At 51.1% G+C, this 18,306-nt stretch overlaps 1 protein-coding gene across 2 annotated transcripts in view; it reads left to right on the top strand.

The window, feature by feature from the left end:
* Positions 1-17,782, top strand: part of LOC116970257 (GABA type A receptor-associated protein) — a 28,615-nt gene extending 10,833 nt beyond the window's left edge. Inside the window, exons 2-6 of one of the 2 annotated variants that reach the window (XM_033016934.1) lie at positions 3,628-3,634; positions 4,406-4,546; positions 14,032-14,110; positions 15,537-15,655; positions 17,267-17,782. In XM_033016934.1, coding sequence (XP_032872825.1) covers positions 4,457-4,546; positions 14,032-14,110; positions 15,537-15,655; positions 17,267-17,332 — 354 coding nt within the window. In that variant the 5' untranslated portion in view covers positions 3,628-3,634; positions 4,406-4,456 and the 3' untranslated portion in view covers positions 17,333-17,782. Of the gene's footprint in view, positions 1-3,627; positions 3,635-4,111; positions 4,547-14,031; positions 14,111-15,536; positions 15,656-17,266 lie in introns of those variants that run through there. The other variant, XM_033016935.1, reaches the window with a different exon arrangement.
* Positions 17,783-18,306: the final 524 nt, after the last annotated feature.

An 18,306-nucleotide genomic window follows, 5' to 3' on the forward strand; every position in this document is an offset into this window, starting at 1 on the left:
CCACCCCCCCCCCGTAAGTTCCACCGGTGTAAGCCGTAGCAGAGACGAGCAATTGTCCCCCGGTTGCAGGGAACCGTGCCGGCGCTGGCCCCCCCACCCCCACCGGCCCGGCTTCACCTGCGGAGATCTCCCCAGCTCCGAGGACTGGCCGCTCCCCGCCCCCCCCCCCCGAATTACTCCGGATGCCTCCAGAGCAGCCAGCCCGCCGGGGGTGAAGAGGGCACTGGCCGCTCCGTGGGCCGGCAATTGGCTTCAGTGGAAGCCCCCAGTCAGTCTGTGTTTCAACCCAACGCTGCCGTCTACCTCCTCTCCACCTGGGTGCAGGATAAATGAACACGGTCCTTTTCCACTTAACAATAAAACATTTTTATTTAAAGTTTCTTTGTTAATATCGACCCCTCTCCGGCTGATCATCGGTTTTGGGAAGAGTCGGATAAATCGGAGCGCTTCCTGGTAAGTGTGGGCCTGTCCGATCTTGACCGATTAATCCCGTTGTTAGGGTGGACAAAAAAGCTGGAGTAACACAGCGGGACAGGCAGCATCTCTGGAGAGAAGGAATAGGTGGCGTTTTGGGTCGCGACCCTTCTTCAGACAGATATATGTACATATTTTGCCATGGCTTATCGCATCTGAGTTGTGAAACACATCCAGTAATGAATCGATTTTTATGTAGATATATATATATCTATGTACCCGTTTAAGAAAGAACTGCAGGTGCTGGAAAAATCGAAGGTAGACAAAAATGCTGGAGAAACTCAGCGGGTGAGGCAGCATCTATGGAGAGAAGGAATAGGTGACGTTTCGGGTTGTTTTGATATCAAAGATATCTTCACACTAGTTCTACACCATAGACAATAGGTGCAGGAGTAGAGGCCATTCGGCCCTTCGAGCCAGCATTCAATGTAATCATGGCTGATCATCCCCAATCAGTAGCCCGTTCCTGCCTTCTCTCCATATTCCCAGACTCCGCTATCTGTAAGAGCCCTATCTAGCTCTCTCTTGAAAGCATCCAGAGAACTGGCCTCCACCACCCTCTGAGGCAGAGAATTCCACAGACTCACCATTCTCTGTGAGAAAATGTGTTTCCTCGTCTCTGTTCTAAATGGCTTACCCCTTATTCTTAAACTGTGTGTGGCCCCTGGTTCTGGACTCCCCCAACATCGGGAACATATTTCCTGCCTCTAGCGTGTCCAAGCCCTGAACAATCTTACATGTTTCAATGAGATACCCTCTCATCCTTCTAAACTCCAGAGTGTACAAGCCCAGCTGCTCCATTCTCTCAGCATATGACAGTCCCGCCATCCTGGGAATTAACCTGGTGAACTTACGCTGGGCTCCCTCAATAGCATGAATGTCCTTCCTCAAATTAGGGGACCAAAACTGCACACAATACTCCAGGTTCGCTGGCAATTAGTTCAAAATTTCAAAAGCCATGAGAAGCTCCTGGCACTGATGGAGTTAGTTGCAAATTGTTAAGTCATCCCCCAGTGCTCCTGTAGCTTCCATGCACGGCTTTTAAACTGCAGCGCAACTTGGACACACTTCAGCTGCATTGTTTGCAGACTGCGCTGCTGAATTTTGACAATCCATTCATTTTAATAGCAGTCGGAGGGTGGTGAATCTGTGGAATTCTTTGCCACAGAAGGCTGTGGAGGCCACGTCAATGGGGGGGTGTTTGTGAAGCAGAGATAGATGGATAGATTCTTGATTAGTGCGGTTATGGGGAGAAGGCAGGAGAATGGGGTTGAGAGGGAGAGATAGATCGGGTGGAGTAGACATAGAAACATAGAAAATAGGTGCAGGAGTAGAGGCCATTCGGCCCTTCGAGCCTGCACCGCCATTCAATATGATCATGGCTGATCATCCAACTTAGTATCCTGTACCTGCCTTCTCTCCATACCCCCTGATCTCTTTAGCCACAAGGGCCACATCTAACTCCCTCTTAAATATAGCCAATGAACTGTGTGGCCTCAACTACTTTCTGTGGCAGAGAATTCCACAGATTCACCACTCTGTGTGAATTTTTTTTTCTCATCTCGGTCCTAAAAGACTAAGTCCTAAGTCCTAACCCTAACCTTTATCCTTAAACTGTGACCCCTTGTTCTGGACTTCACCAACATCGGGAACAATCTTCCTGCCTCTAGCCTGTCCAACCCCTTAAGAATTTTGTAAGTTTATATAAGATCCCCCCTCAATCTTCTAAATTCCAGCTAGTACAAGCCGATGGGCCGAATGGCTTCATTCCGCTCCTGTCACTTATCAACCATTTAAGGAAGGATCCACAGATGCTGGTTTACATCAAAGAAACTCAGCGGGTCAGGCAGCATCTCTGGAGAGACGGAATAGGTAATGTTTAGGGTCGAGGACCCTTCTTCAGTGTGGTCACCTAGCCATTTTCTCAATTTTCTGCCTAGTCCTCTGAGTTTCATCTAATTTGGTTTCGAGATACAGCGTGGAAACAGGCCCTTCGGCCCACCAGTGATAATAGACAAAGGACAACAGGTGCAGGAGTAGGTCATTCGGCCCCTCGAGCCAGCAGCGCCATTCAATGTGATCATGGCTGATCATCCCCAATCAGTACTCCGTTCCTGCCTTCTCCCCATATCCCCTGACTCCGCTATCTTTAAGAGCCCTATCTAGCTCTCTCTTGAAAGTATCCAGAGAACCTGCCTCCACCGCCCTCTGAGGCTGAGAATTCCACAGACTCACAACTCTGTGAGAAAAAGAGTTTCCTTGTCTCTGTTCTAAATGGCTTGCCCCTTATTCTTAAACTGTGTGTGTGGCCCCTGGTTCTGGACTCCCCCAACATCGGGAACATGTTTCCTGCCTCTAGCGTGTCCAAACCCTTAATAGAAACATAGAAAATAGGTGCAGGAGTAGGCCATTCGACCCATCGAGCCTGCACTGCCATTCAATATGATCATGGCTGATCATCCAACTCAGTATCCTATACCTGCCTTCTCTCCATACCCCCTGATCCCTTTAGCCACAAGGGCCACATCTAACTCCCTCTTAAATATAGGCAATGAACGCCTCAACTACCTTCTGTGGCAGAGAATTCCACAGATTCACCACTCTCTGTGTAAAAAAATGTTTTCCTCATCTCGGCCCTAAAAGATTTCCCCCTTATCCATAAACTGTGACCCCTTGTCCTGGGCTTCCCCAACATCGGGAACAATCTTCCTGCATCTAGCCTGTCCAACCCCTTAAGAATTTTGTAAGTTTCTATAAGATCCCCCCTCAATCTTCTAAATTCTAGCGAGTACAAGCCGAATTCTAGCGAGTAATAGTCTTATATGTTTCAATAAGATTCTCTCTCATCCTTCTAAACTACAGAGTGTACAAGCCGAGCCTCAGCATAGGACAGTCCCCCCCCCCCCCTGTGTGTTTGGGGGGTGGTTAGTGTGTGTGTGTGTGACGCGTTGAGGCGACAGGACCCAACGGGTCCCCCCCTGGTCCAGTGACACATGAAAACGATACAACATGTGGCTTTCGCAGTGATTGACAGGCGGCTGCCTGCTTAGCCCGGGGCACGTGACCCCGAGGAGGAGGACGTTGACGTCGACGTGACGTGCTCCTCCCCTGGATTATGACGTATGAGCCGCAGCACGCCCCTCCCTCCCTCAGCTGCGACGTGACATGACGTGTCCGCGAGGGAGGGCGTGGCGTGAAACGTGCCCCTTCCCCTTGGATTATGACGTTGAGCCGCAGCACGCCCCTCCCTCCCTCAGCTGCGACGTGACGTGCCCGCGAGGGAGGGCGTGGCCCGCGTAACGTGCCCCTCCCCCCTCCCCCCTGGATTATGACGTACGAGCCGCAGCACCCCCCTCCCTCCCTCCTCTGTCTCACTCCGCCGTGTGTGTGTGTGTGGGGCCCCATCACCTGACTAGGAGGGAGGAATTAAATCCCAAATTGGGGGTCTGAGTGAGGGGGGATCGACCCTGATCGACGCCAGGGGGCACGTAGAGGGTAACGGGGGCGATTGAGCCGGGTTTCTGAGGGGAAAAGGTGGTGTTTTTCGGCGGAAGGTGGGGAGGGACTATTTTGTTTTGCCCTGTGTGTGTGCGCGGGGGCGGGGTGTATCAGTGCGCGGGGTGGGCGGGTGGAGACGGACTTGCGACGGACGGTCGTAGTGAGCGAGCGAGTGAGGCCTAGGGCGAAGGCGGCGGCGGGGTTCGGACAGAGCTAGAGAGAGAAGGACATCGGTGCAGGACGACCAGACACACCGGCACCAACACACACACACACCCGGCCGGGGCTGCCAGGCGAGCGGGCGGACTGTGGGCGTGAGGCGAACGAAGGCCCCGACTGACCGTGAGGAGAACACGGCCGTTATTACATTTTAAACCCAACCCCCCACACATAACGATTTGACGGACGACATCGGGGAGGGGGACCAGGCCAGGACCACCACCACCACCAGCACCACCAGCACCACCACCACCCGGCGGTCGGCATGAAGTTCCAGTACAAGGAGGAGCATCTGTTCGAGAAGCGGCGGTCCGAGGGAGAGAAGATCCGCAAGAAGTATCCGGACCGCGTCCCGGTGCGTAGCTTGTGTCTGGGTGGAGGGGGGGAGGGAAGGGGAGGAGGCCATTCAGCCCATCGTGGCTGCTCTCTCGCATCTAGCCACATCCCCCTCCATTCCCCACTCTCCCCCCCCACCATTCTCCTGCCCCCCCCATCCCCTCCCCCACACACCCCCATATTCTCTCCCTCCTCCCACTCTCCCCCTCCTCCCTCCCTCCCCATTCTCCTGCCCCCCCCCATCCCCTCCCCCACCCCCCCCCCTCATATTCTCCTGACCCCCATCCACTCCTGATGGAATGGTGGGAGGAGGGGTGGTGGGGAAATGAGGAGATGAGGGGGGGTGGTGAGGGATGAGGGGAGAAGGGGGTTCTCCCCTCATCCCTCACCACCCCCCCTCATCTCCCCCATTCCCCCACCACCCCTCCTCCCCCCATCGTCCCCTCTTCCCCCACACACCCCCATATTCTCCTGCCCCCCCTCCCACTCTCCCCCCCTCCCGCTCTCCCTCCTCCCTCCCCCACCATTCTCCTGCCCCCCCACACCCCCTCATATTCTCCTGACCCCCATCCACTCCTCCCCCCCCCTTCTCCCCTCATCCCTCACCACCCCTCCTCATCTCCCCCATTCCCCCATCACCCCCTCTTCCCCCACACACCCCCATATTCTCCTGCCCCCCATCCTCCTCCCTCCTCCCCATTCTCCTGCCCCACAGCCTCATTCAACTCTGTCTGTCTCTCTCTCTCCCCATCTCTCTGTCTGTCTGTCTCTCTCTCTGTCTGTCTCTCTCTCTGTCTGTCTATCTGTCTGTCTCTCTCTCTCTCCCCATCTCTCTCTCTCTGCCTGTCTCTCTCTGTCTGCCTGTCTCTCTCTGTCTGCCTGTCTCTCTCTGCCTGTCTCTCTCTCCCCGTCTCTCTGTCTGTCTGTCTCTCTCTCTCTCCGTCTCTCTCTCTCTCCCCATCTCTCTCTCTCTGTCTGTCTGTCTCTCTCTCTGTCTGTCTCTCTCTCTCCCCATCTCTCTCTCTCTGCCTGCCTGTCTGTCACTCTCTCTTTCTGTCTCTCCCTCTTTCTGTCTCTCCCCCTATCTCTCTCTCTCCGTGTCTCCCCACAACAACCCCTGACGCCCATGCTAATCAACAACGTTGATTAGTTCTTGGTCAAGGAGAACAAATATTGTTCAAGATCATAGTCCATAAGTGATCGGAGCAGAAATAGCCCATCTGAATAGTCTGTAGAAGGGTCTCGACCCGAAACGTCACCCGTTCTTTCTCTCCACAGATGCTGCCTGACCCACTGAGTCAGACCTCCAGCATTGGTGTAAATCAGCATCTGCAGTTCCTTCCCACACAAGGTTTAGAAGGATCTGGGCCAAATACGGGCAAATGGGACAATAGCTTAGACGGGGCACCTTGGTCGGGGATGGACGTTGGGCCAGAGGTCCTGCAAGAATCATCTCTGCCCGCACCTGCATCCATATCCCTCTAGTATGTGACATTTCCACCCTGTGTGGGGGGAGGGTTCTGACTATCTACCCTATCCATGCCTCTCGTAATCTTATATACTTTATCAGATCTCCCCACGGCCTGCATACACAGACTTTGTCCATTTAATTATGCTCTTGCCACTTGATGTGGATCTCAGTTGATCTTAACCCCCCGTGGTTTAAAACCCATTGTTAAAATCAAATACCAATATGCTGACAATCATTAACAGAATGCTGGGGCCGGGCGGTGTTTAGGGCGTAAGCAGCTCTGACCCTGCATTTACTGTCTTGCAAATTTAAAAAATATATATCTACAGCTTTAATATCTCTCGTTCCCCCATCTCCTGACTCTCAGTCTGAAGAAGGGTCTCGACCCGAAACGTCGCCCGTTCATTTTCTCCAGAGATGCTGCCTGTCCCGCCGAGTTACTCCAGCTTTTAGTGTCTGTCTTTGGTTTAAACCAGCGTCTGCAGTTCCTTCCATCACATGCGGCTTTTTCTTGCTTTTTAGACGTGTGTTTGCTCCGTGGTTCTGTTAATCTCCGTGGTAAAATAATGCCTAGTCATGTTTGGGAATGCAGTGCTAGATTAATCAGTGATGGCGGTGTTGTGGATCACTAACACGTCATTGCATAATCAGTGTTGCTAAGTAAACCCTCTAGCGCGTCTCCCACCCTTGCAACGGTGAGCGTGAGTGAGGCTGCTGTTTTGTTTAAGGGCAGCTTCACTAGAGCTATATCTCATCCTCCATCTTGACCCGGCCAAGCATGGCTTTTCCCCCGGGTGCTCCGGTTCTCCCCAACCCCCCCCCCCCCCACACTCCGAACACCATGCTCCTGGGTAGGTTCACGGGCCGCTGTCTTTTTAGTTTAGTTCGGAGATACAGCGTGGAAACGGGCCCTTCGGCCCACCGAGTCCACGCCGACCTGGGATGTCAGGACTTTCATATGAAGAAAGACTGGATGGACTCGGCTTGTACTCGCTAGAATTTAGAAGATTGAGGGGGGATCTTATAGAAACTTACAAAATTCTTAAGGGATTGGACAGGCTAGATGCAGGAAGATTGTTCCCGATGTTGGGGAAGTCCAGAACAAGGGGTCACAGTTTAAGGATAAGGGGGAATGAGATGAGAAAAACATTTTACACACAGAGAGCGGTGAATCTGTGGAATTCTCTGCCACAGAAGGTAGTTGAGGCCAGTCCATTGGCTATATTTAAGAGGGAGTTAGATGTGGCTAAAGGGATCAGGGGGTATGGAGAGAAGGCAGGGATGGGATACTGAGTTGGATGATCAGCCATGATCATATTGAATGGCGGTGCAGGCTCGAAGGGCCGAATGGCCTACTCCTGCACCTAATTTCTATGCCTATGACCAGCGATCCCCGCACACTACCGCTGTCCTACACACACACACTAGGGACAATCTTCACTTACACCAAGCCAATTAACCTACAAACCTGCACGTCTGTGCAGTGTGGGAGGAAACTGGAGATATCGGAGAAAACCCACGGGGAGAACGTACAAACTCCGTGCAGACAGTACCCGTAGTCAGGATCGAACCTGGGTCTCTGGTGCTGTAAGGCAGCAACTCTACCGCTATGCCACCATGGTCTCCCGGCACTTGCTCCCCCCGGTGTGTGTGTGCGGTCAGATTGAGGGGGGAGTTGTGGGGACTTGGGGAAGGTTCATGGGATCATTAGTTCCAGGAGAAGTATCGGGGGGGGGGGGGGGGGGTTCTGACTAACTACCCATTCGACATTAAGACAGGTACATGTATAGGACAGGTTTAGAAGTACATGGGCCAAATGCAGTCAGATGGGACTAGTGTAGATGGGGCATGTTGGTTGGCGTGGACAAGTTGGGCTGAAGGGCCTGTTTCCATGCTGTATGACCCTGCAGTCCTATCCCTGTGGACCTGTGTCAGACAACGGCCTTCATGGCCATGCTTGTGATATGGGACAGACAATGAATGGTCTCTCACTGCAGTAGCTTGAGTAGGTAAACAATCTAGTCGGGATGCATCACACACTGTCACAGCCGCTGCACGTACTCTTGCAACAGATTGCAGTCCTCATTGTCGGTTGTACCCATGGAGATCACAGCCGCAATCCTTTCTCTAGTAATGCCACAGCATTTAAAATGATGAGAGGCATGGATAGGGAAGACAGTCTGAACCGTTTTCCCCAGAGTGGAAATAGAGTCATAGTGATACAGTGTAGTCCCAGCCTCAACTACCTCCTCTGGCAGCTCGTTCCATTGTGTGAAAAAGCTGTCCCTCAGATTCTGAAAATGCTGTGTAAATGTTGCCAGATCCCTCTCGCCCCACCTTGAATGAACTGGTCTTGTCACTTGGACATTTAAGATAGACACAAAGTACTGGAGTAACTCAGGCAGCATCGCTGGAGAAAAGTGACGTTTCGTGTCGGGACCCTTCTTCAGACTGAAAGTAAAGGGAAGGGAACTTGAGGTGGGAAAAGGCCAGAACAAGTCGGGGCTGGCACAGATGACCAAGGGAGGGTGAAGCCTACAAAGGCCCATTGTTGGCTGGGGAAGAGGTGATAACGAAGAGATACAGGGGTGTGAACAGTGGAACTGGTAGGACGACTAGCGTGTGGGAGGGGGTAACGAGGGAATGAGAGTTGTAAGCTGCCCAAGTGAAATATGAAGTGCTTGTCCTTATTTGTTGGCAGTCCGATCTTCCTGTGACGTTTTAGGGGGAAAGGAGCAAGGAGTACCATGTATTAATAACCACATTCTGTTCTACGCTGTATCTTGATTTGTCACGGGGAATTCCTGTGTACAATTACCTGCACTGCTCATGCACAATTGTTTAGTAACTCTGGTGCCATGGAAACGCCTCTTGGCCTTTAAACGAATGCTCTTCGTCATAGTTGGTGGTGCTGTCTGTCCTCGCTTGCAGCAGGAGGCCATCTCACAAGTTCCAGGAGCAGAATCCGGCCATCATGTCTTCTCTGCCATTCGAGCATGGCTGATCTATCTTTCCCTCTCAACCTCATTCTCCTGCCTTCTCCCCATAAACCCCTGACTCCCGCACTAATCAACAATCTGCCATCAGTGTACAATTTATAATCTTATAGAAGCCAATTAACGTCTGAATAAATTCCACAGATTCACCACCCTCTGGCCAAAGATATTCCTCCTCATCTCCTTTCTAAAGGAACGTCCATTTATTCTGAGGCTGTGCCTTCTGATCCTCGACTCTCCCACTTCCCCTCTCCAGATCCCTTGCTGCCCAAAACCACAACCAGCGGCTAATATTTGCTCCATAGAGCTTTGTGTTTCTCCCCCAGTTCTGGAAAGTGCCTTACTGATTCTGTGCTAAATCTGGCAGTCACAGGGTTGTTGCTGTTGGGAATGTCACATTGAGAATGGAATTTAAACATCCATTGTCGTTGGGCTGAGGTTTTTCTTTCACTTTCTCAACCCTGCTTGTACCTGATGTGGAAACAAGGAACTTCAGTCTGAAGAAGGGTTCTGACCCAAAACATCACCCATCCTTTTTCTCCAGAGATGCTGCCTGACCCGCTGAGTTACTCCAGCTCTTTGGAAATGTGCAGATTTAGTTCATTGTCATGTGTACCGAGGTGCAGTGAAAATCTTTTTTTTGTAGAATTTCTGCTTACCAAAAAAAGCAATGGAAATGTTAATCCATAGACATAGAAACATAGACAATAGGTGCAGGAGTAGAGGCCATTCGGCCCTTCGAGCTTGCACCGCTATTCGATATGATCATGGCTGATCATCCAACTCAGTATCCCATCCCTGCCTTCTCTCCATACCCCCTGATCCCTTTACCCACAAGGGCCACATCTAACTCCCTCTTAAATATAGCCAATGAACTGTGGCCTCAACTACCTTCTGTGGCAGAGAATTCCACAGATTCACCACTCTCTGTGTAAAAAATGATTTTCTCATCTCGGTCTTAAAAGACTTCCCCCTTATCCTTAAACTGTGACCCCTAGTTCTGGACTTCCCCAACATCGGGAATAATCTTCCTGCATCTAGCCTGTCCAACCCCTTAAGAATTTTGTACGTTTCTATAAGATCTATAGACGGGACCCAACCCGAAACATCGCCCATCCTTTATCTCCAAGAGATGCTGCCTGACCTGCTGAGTTACTCCAGCACTTTGTGTCTATCTTTGATACCTGATGTGGACTTGCCAGAGGCTAGCACTGATGATAGTTATTTATAACTCTAGAGAGGGATGTACATTGCTTATATAGTGCAGTGAGTAATTGAACACGTATCCCCCTCAGTCTCAGACCCCTGTATTAGTGGGGACACTAAGCTGTGGGTCTGGCTTCCCATTGCAGCATTGCAGTGCACATTCCCAGCTGCTGCACCGCTCTCTGTCCACCAGTTCCCCGCCCCCCCCCCCCCCCCGCTCTCTGTCCGCCAGTCCCCCTCTGTTGTAAGTAAAATATACAACTGCATTCTTTTAATAGGAACCTGGGAATACCCCTCAGTGTCCCGGCCAAAATCTGCCCCTCCACTCATTAACTGGCACGGTGGCGCAGGGGTAGAGTTGCTGCCTCACAGCACGAGACCCGGGATTAATCCTGACTACGGGTGCTGTCTATACGGAGTTGGCACCTTCTCCCTGTAACCGCATGGCCTCTCTCCGGGTGCTCTGGTTTCCTCCTACACTCCAAAGACATGCAGGGTTTTACAGGTTTCTGTAAAACTCTTCCTCATGTGCAGGATGGTGTTAGCGTACGGGGTGATTGCTGGTCGGTGTGGACTAAGTCAGACAAAGAGCCTGTTTCTGCATTGTATCTCTAAAGCTAAAACTAAAAACCACCTTCTTGTCCTGCTGCTGTTTGTGGGGGCTTACTGCGCACAGACTGGCTCCTGGTCTAATCCCAGAGTGACTGTACGTTTAAAATAAGCCACTGGCTGGAACGCAGCCTGTTTGGAAATAAAGAGTGATCTTGACAGCTGAAAGCGGTGTGGACAATATCTGTGGCTTAACCATCAATTCCGGAGAAAGACTAAACTGTCATTAAAATACTGATGGTGCTGCAATAGATGTGGAAGAATTTCTGCTTAAATGTAGCCAAAAGACAAAGGGAATGTTAATCTGAAGAAGGGTCCTGACAAGACATCGCCTATCCGTGTTCTCCAGAGATGTTGGGCTAACCCGCTGCGTTACTCCAGCACCGTGTGTCTTTCTTCAGGAATGTTTAGTTTATTGTCTATTGTTGTCATGTGTACCACAGGACAGTGCTTTCCAGTCAAAGGAAAGACTATACAAAATTACAATCAAGCCGTCCACAGTGTACAGATAAAGGGTACAAGCAGTTAGAGCAAGATAAAGTACAATAAAGTCTGATTAAAGGTCATCAATGAGGTAGATGGGAGGTCAGGACTGTTCTCTAGCTGCTGATAAGATGCTCCAGATGCCTGGGAAGTCAAGACAGCAGAGGGATCTGGATGTACCTGGACATCATTCCCTGAAAGTAAGTGGCTTTGCAGGCAGATAGTGTGGTGAAGGCAGTTTCTAGCATGTTGGCTTTCATTAGACTGGGAGATGAGTGTAGGAGTTCGGACATCCATTGAGTATTGAAGTTATTAAGTAATGTGAAAGGCTGTGTTGTTGTAGTAATGAAGTTCAGAAGTGATAGGGGCAGAATTAGACCATTAAGCCAATCAAACCTACTCTGCCATTCAATCACGGATGATCTATCTTTCCTTCTCAACCCCATTCTCCTGCCTTCTCCCCATAACCCCTGACAACCGTACTAAGAATCTATCAATCTCTACTTTTAAAATATCCATTAAATTGGCCTCCACAGCCTTCTGAGGCAATGTATTTCACAGATTCACCACCATCTGACCAAAGAAATTCCTCCTCATCCCCTTGCTAAAAGAACGTCCTTTAATTCTGAGACTGACCTCTGGTCCTCGACTCTCCCATTAGTGGAAACATCCTCTCCACATCCACTCTATCCAAGCCTTTCACTATTCGGTAAGTATCAATGAGGCCCCCCCCCCTGTTAAACCAGGTGGAAAAGGGTGTCTGTGTCCAATTCCTGTGTGGAGTTTAATGTGATGAGTGTGTTATTTGGCAGCAGCCACGCACCAAGACCCAGTACCCGGGAATGACCAGTGCATGGGCAAAGTGGACTTTAGATTGATCGTCACGTGTACCGAGGTACAGTGAAAAGCTATTGTTGCGTGCTGTCCAGTCAGCCGAAAGACAACACATGATTAAAATCGAGCCTTTTACAGTTTGTATAGTAGAGATTTAGGAGTGTGGAGCGATTGTAATATCTGTTGTGGCCAGCGCGCAAATAGTCGCCTGGGTTGTGAGCCATCTTGGAAGCGACTTTACAGATAACAGAGAGGAAATAGGCCCTTCGGCCCACCAAGCCCATGCCGACCAGCGATCACACGGCCTACACACTAGGGACAATCTTTACAATTTATGGAGCCAATTAACCTTCAAACCTGTACCTCTTTGGAGTGTCAGAGGAAACCGGAGAAATACCACGTGGACACAGGGTGAAGGTACAAACTGGGTACTGACAGCACCTGTAGTCAGGATCGAACCGGGGTCTCTGGCGCTGTGAGGCAGCAGCTCTACCACTTCACCATCGTACACCTTTGCAGTTGCTCCCAGGTCTCTTAGTTTTGGGATACAATGTCGTGACCAACTTGCACGTAGGTTTGACATTAACGGTGTATAATTGACAGCTTGCAAAAACTAATCTGTTACAGCTCCCCTGGCATGGTTAATTTTAGTACTTTATATTTTAATTTGTAGCTGAAAAAGTTCATACATCTAGAAGGGATTGAATTCTTTAATTATATTCTTGTCATTCTGGAGATACATGGGTGGGTGGGGGGATGTTGGAGGATGGCAGGGCTGGTGTGGGGTGGGGAGGGCAGGAGTGAGTTGGAGGGGGGGTGGAGGGCTGGTGGGGAGAGGGGTGCGGGGCTGAGGGCAGGAGAGGGGTGGTGAGAAGCAGAGGGCAGGAATGGAGGGGAGTTGTGGGATGGGGGGAGAGGGGTGCGGGGCTGAGGGCAGGGGGAGGGTGTGAGATGGCAAGAGGGCTGGGGGGGGAGAGGGGTGGTGGGGAGCAGAGGGCAGGAATGGGGGGGGAGAGGGGTGCGGGGCTGAGGGCAGGAATGGGGGCGAGGTGTGAGATGGGGAGAGTAGTGTGGGGGGGGGGCTGAGGGCAGGAGTGGGGAGATGCAGGGTCTGTGATGTATATAGTGGTGCATAGATCTTGGACTGGATTGCACAGTGAGAACCCCTGAGGCAGCTGAGTGACAGTTAGGTGGAACGTAACGTGTGGGAGCAAGAACGGGTCCTACTGTACACAATCCATGGCATTCAGTGAGATCGTGGTTGATCTGAATATTAACTCTCCACTTTGCTCCTCCACCTACATTCACCCGCACTCAGGAAGACCGTTCCAGTCATGACTGCAGGCCGTTACATATCAGTGTGTGCTCTACTTTAGGGTGACACAGTGGTAGAGTTGCTGCCTCACAGCGCCAACGACTCGGGTTCGGTCCTGACCAGGGATGCTGAATGTATGGAGTTTGCTCGTTCTCCCTGTGACCGCGTGCATGGGTTTCCCCTGGGTGCTCCTGTGTTCCCCAACATGCCAAAGACGTGCGGGTTTGTAGGTTAATTGACTTCTGTAAATTGCCCCTAGTGTGTAGAGGGTGGGATAACATAGAACTAGCGTGAAGGGGTGATCGATGACTGGCATGAACTTGTTGGGCTGAAGGGCCTGCATCTCTACTATGATTGGCATGGACTTGTTGGGCTGAAGGGCCTGTTTCTGCACTGTATCTCTAAACTCTAAAGATATAATCACCCTCCCCCCCCCTCTCCCGTGACCCAAGTTTCTGTCAACCAGTTGCGTTTCCTAATTTCCTGACTTCCTGCTATTTTGCTTTCTATGCCGGCTCTTGTTTTGTTACGTGAAGGAATAATTGTGAAGGGTTTTGCACGTTTTCACAGTGCCTGTTTTGTCCCCGCAGGTGATTGTCGAGAAGGCTCCGAAGGCCAGGATAGGGGACTTGGACAAGAAGAAGTATCTGGTGCCATCTGACCTGACAGGTAAGGGGTCCGCATGGGCAGGATGGGCCGAATGGTCGCCTTCAGCTGCTCCATCCACTAGAGGCCTTGGGTTACAGCAGGGCTCTGTCCCTGGGAACTTGGATCAGTGTGGGTGTCGGGGGTTACGGGGAGAAGGCAGGAGAATGGGGTTAGGAGGGAGAGATAGATCAGCCATGATTGAATGGCAGAGTAGACTTGATGGACCGAATGGTCTAATCCTCCTGCTATCAGTCATGATCTTAGGAACTGTTTCCCCTGGTCTGTTCACAAGGGGGAAATGCGGCCGTGAGCAGAGCTCCCATGCAGCAGAAGATGCCTGCAGCCCCGCAGCAATCTGCAAATGCGTCTCCCAAACGCTCTGGACAAACTGTCCATGTGTCGGGCACTCGTAACTTGACGCCTGTGATGTGTCTGTGATCGATTACGCCTACACCGATCCTGCCTACACCGATCCATGCACAGTGTCTTGGGTTAGGTTTATTATTGTCACCTGTATTGAGGTGCAGTGCAAAGTTCTGTCCTGCATGTTATCCCACAAATCAGATAAAGCCACACATCAGTACAATCAACTCAAAATCAAGTGCAAGAACAGATACAGAGTGCAGAATTTAGCTCGGGCGAAATGTGTAGGAAGGGCCTGCAGATAGACACAAAATGCAGGAGTTACTCAGCAGGGCAGGCAGCATCTCTGGAAAGAAGGAATGGGTGATGTTTCGACCCGAAACGTCACCCATTCCTTCTTCAGAAGGGTCTCGACCCGAAACGTCACCCATTCCTTCTTCAGAAGGGTCTCGACCCGAAACGTCACCCATTCCTTCTTCAGAAGGGTCTCGACCCAAAACGTCACCCATTCCTTCTTCAGAAGGGTCTCGACCCGAAACGTCACCCATTCCTTCTTCAGAGGGGTCTCGACCCGAAACGTCACCCATTCCTTCTTCAGAGGGGTCTCGACCCGAAACGTCACCCATTCCTTCCTCAGAAGGGTCTCGACCCGAAACGTCACCCATTCCTTCGTCAGAGGGATCTCGACCCGAAACGTCACCCATTCCTTCTTTAGAAGGGTCTCGACCCAAAACGTCACCCATTCCATCGTCAGAAGGTTCTCGACCCAAAACGTCAGCCATTCCTTCCTCAGAAGGGTCTCGACCCGAAATGTCACCCATTCCTCTCTCCAGAATGCTGCCTGTCCCGCTGAGTTACTCCAGCATTTTGTGTCTATCTGCAGAGTATAGTTCTCAGCATTGTCGCGCATCAGCTCCACAGACAAAGTCCAATGTCTACAATGGGGGTATGGGTGAATTGGACCAGTGCCCCGGCTGTCCTGGGTACCCGCTGTGCTTGTGTTCTACGTCGAGGGGTGCCGTGTGTCTGGGGAAGGGGTCTGTGCTCCGTGCCAACGTGACCGTGCTCTCCCCCCTCCCCACAGTCGGACAGTTCTACTTCCTGATCCGCAAGCGCATCCACCTGCGGGCTGAGGACGCCCTCTTCTTCTTCGTTAACAACGTCATTCCACCCACTAGCGCCACCATGGGGCAGCTCTACCAGGTGAGTGGCAGCGGCGGCGGCTGCACCTGTCATGTGTGGGCGGGGCGGAGCGGGGGGGGGGGGGGGGCCTTGGGGATAGTGACACTCTTTGCCCTCATCCCACCTCACTGTGGCACACCCCCAGCCTCAGGCAGGGCTTTAGGGAGGCACGCTACAACTGAAAGGCTGAGGGTTAGTTTACAGGACATACTCCCAGGCCAAGGCAGAGAATTGGTTTAATTGGGGGGGGGGGGGGGGGGGGGGGGGGGGGGGGGGGGGGGGGGGGGAATGCTGAGAAAAGATAGTACATTAGGGTTTTGTTTAATTTAGTTTAGTTTAGGACCACCCTTTGAGCCTACGGCAGAAATTTAGTTTAGTACAGGGGGAGGACACAAGCCACAGGCCCTGGTTTGGTTTAGTTTAAAGGGCACACTATGAGACTAATGCAGAGACCTACTTTAGGGTGGGGACATCAAATCAAAGGGAACAGTTTAGTTTTGTGGGGTCACTTTGAGCCAACGGCAGAGGTGTAGTTTTGGAGAGGGGTGGGGAGGTTTAGACTAGTTTAGTTTAGAGGGACACTTGGCAGGTTCTGTTTAATTTCATTTAGTTTAGGGGGAACACAGCCAGCCAAAGGCAGAGGTTTAGTTTAGTTTAAACATGCAGGCATACCCTGGTGCCGGGAGGTAGTGGCTCTACTGCTGTGTCACTGATTGATGAAATACTTGCCCTGTTCACAAGTAAATCCTCAAAACCTGGATTGTCCGAGCAGATTCCCACAGTGAGTAGATTTGTGACTGGTTTAATGGTGGCTGCGTGCGTACAATGTGGGCTTGTTCTCCCCACGACAGTGACTGGTGGCAGGACCGAGGGTGGGTTGTAGAGGGCCCTTCAATCCTTCCACTGCCTCGCTCGCACAAGTCTCCTGCTGGTCCCTGCAGCAGCCACTGGACTGACTGCCTTGAGGAGAGTGTGGCTTGTGCCGCTGTTATATAAATGCACCCGGCTGGTGTATAACTCTCGGACCTGCCCGCATTATTCAGAGATCACTAGCTTGCCGGTCAGTAGTTGTCAGCCTGGTGTCCTGGTTCAATGGTGCTTTATGATAACATCTTCCAAGTGCAAACGCACAGCAAAATTATTTTCCTACCAACCAAAGATCCTACAGCAAGCAAGATAGCACACTCGATGAAGAAGACGTAGTAGGGTCATGGGTAATCTTCGGCCCCATTTCCGTAACCGGCTTCCGTCTCCACGCTCCTATCCAAACAAAGATCCTAGTGTTTAAGAAGGAACAGCAGATGCTGGAAAATCGAAGGTAGACAAAAGTGCTGGAGAAACTCAGTGGGGTGCGGCAGCATCTATGGAGCGAAGGAAATAGGCGACTCTCTTGAAAGCATCCAGAGAACCTGCCTCCACCGCCCTCTGAGGCAGAGAATTCAACAGAAGGATATCAATGGATATTTTTAAGGCAGAGAGAGTTAGATTGTTGATTAGTGCTGGTGTCTGGGTTTATGGGGAGAAGGCAGGGGTTGAGCGGGAGAGGTAGTCCAAAGGATTGAATGGCGGAGTAGACTTGATGGGCCGAATGGCCTAATAACGACCCCACTCTCTTCTTTCTCCCCCTTTAAGGAACATCATGAAGAAGACTTCTTTCTGTACATCGCTTACAGTGACGAAAGCGTTTACGGGATGTAGCTGCCCCGCATCGCTGCCGGTCACTATGGAAGCCAAGCGTTTCTCTGGCCTTGCACTTCCTGGTGTGTTCTTTAAGCGCTGACCTTCTGTGCATCTGTCGTACCCCTCTGGATAAACGGGAGCGGGTTTGGGGGCGGGTGGGCAGTGTGAAAATAAGTCTCATCCACCTGTTTTGATTTGTCAAGTTTCTCGGCTTTGATGTAGTTATTTCTGCAGTTCTGCTTTTGGCTGTTTTTATTTTTATTTTTCCCCTTTATTTTGGGTGGGGGGGGGGGGGTGGCTGGGTTTTGGGCTGTTAGCGGGGGGGGGGGGTTTGTTCCTTGATTATTGATTCGCCTTTTAAAATGTCAAAGTTGAGCAGATGAATCTCTCGCCAGCTGTGCTCTATATCTCCAAAGGACACACCTTCATGTACCACCGAGACGATTAATAAAACATCAGTACATATCCTGTCCGCGTCCTTGCCTTATTTTTCACTCCGCTCTCCTGCTCCTGGTAAGTTATGGATCTTTAGACTTTAGAGATACAGCGTGGAAATGTGCCCTTCGGCGCCGACCATCGATCACCCCGTACACTGATGCTATCTATTTATGTTCTCTCTGTGTGACCTGCGCGGGTTTTCTCCAGTTTCCTTCCACACTCCAAAGACCTACAGGTTTGTAGGTTAATTGGCTTTGGTAAGAATTGTAAAATGTCCCGAGTGCGTGAGGTAGTGTACGGGATGATATATATATATATGTATGTCTGCGTAGTTATGTGCGCAAGATGCTGGTAACTGGTAACAGATACAACAAAATTTCGTTCAGACTTGCAATTGTTGGTGTATATTTGAATGACTTTAAAGTCTTAGATTGATTGATTGAAGGTTGATATAAAATGCTGGATTAACTTAGAGGCTGAGGCAGCATCTATGGAGAGAAGGAATGGGTGACGTTTCGGGTCGGTCTGAAGGAGGGTCTCGAGACGAAACGTCG

Source organism: Amblyraja radiata, unplaced genomic scaffold, assembly GCF_010909765.2.
Source record: "Amblyraja radiata isolate CabotCenter1 unplaced genomic scaffold, sAmbRad1.1.pri scaffold_679_ctg1, whole genome shotgun sequence".
Classification (NCBI taxonomy): Eukaryota; Metazoa; Chordata; class Chondrichthyes; order Rajiformes; family Rajidae; genus Amblyraja; species Amblyraja radiata.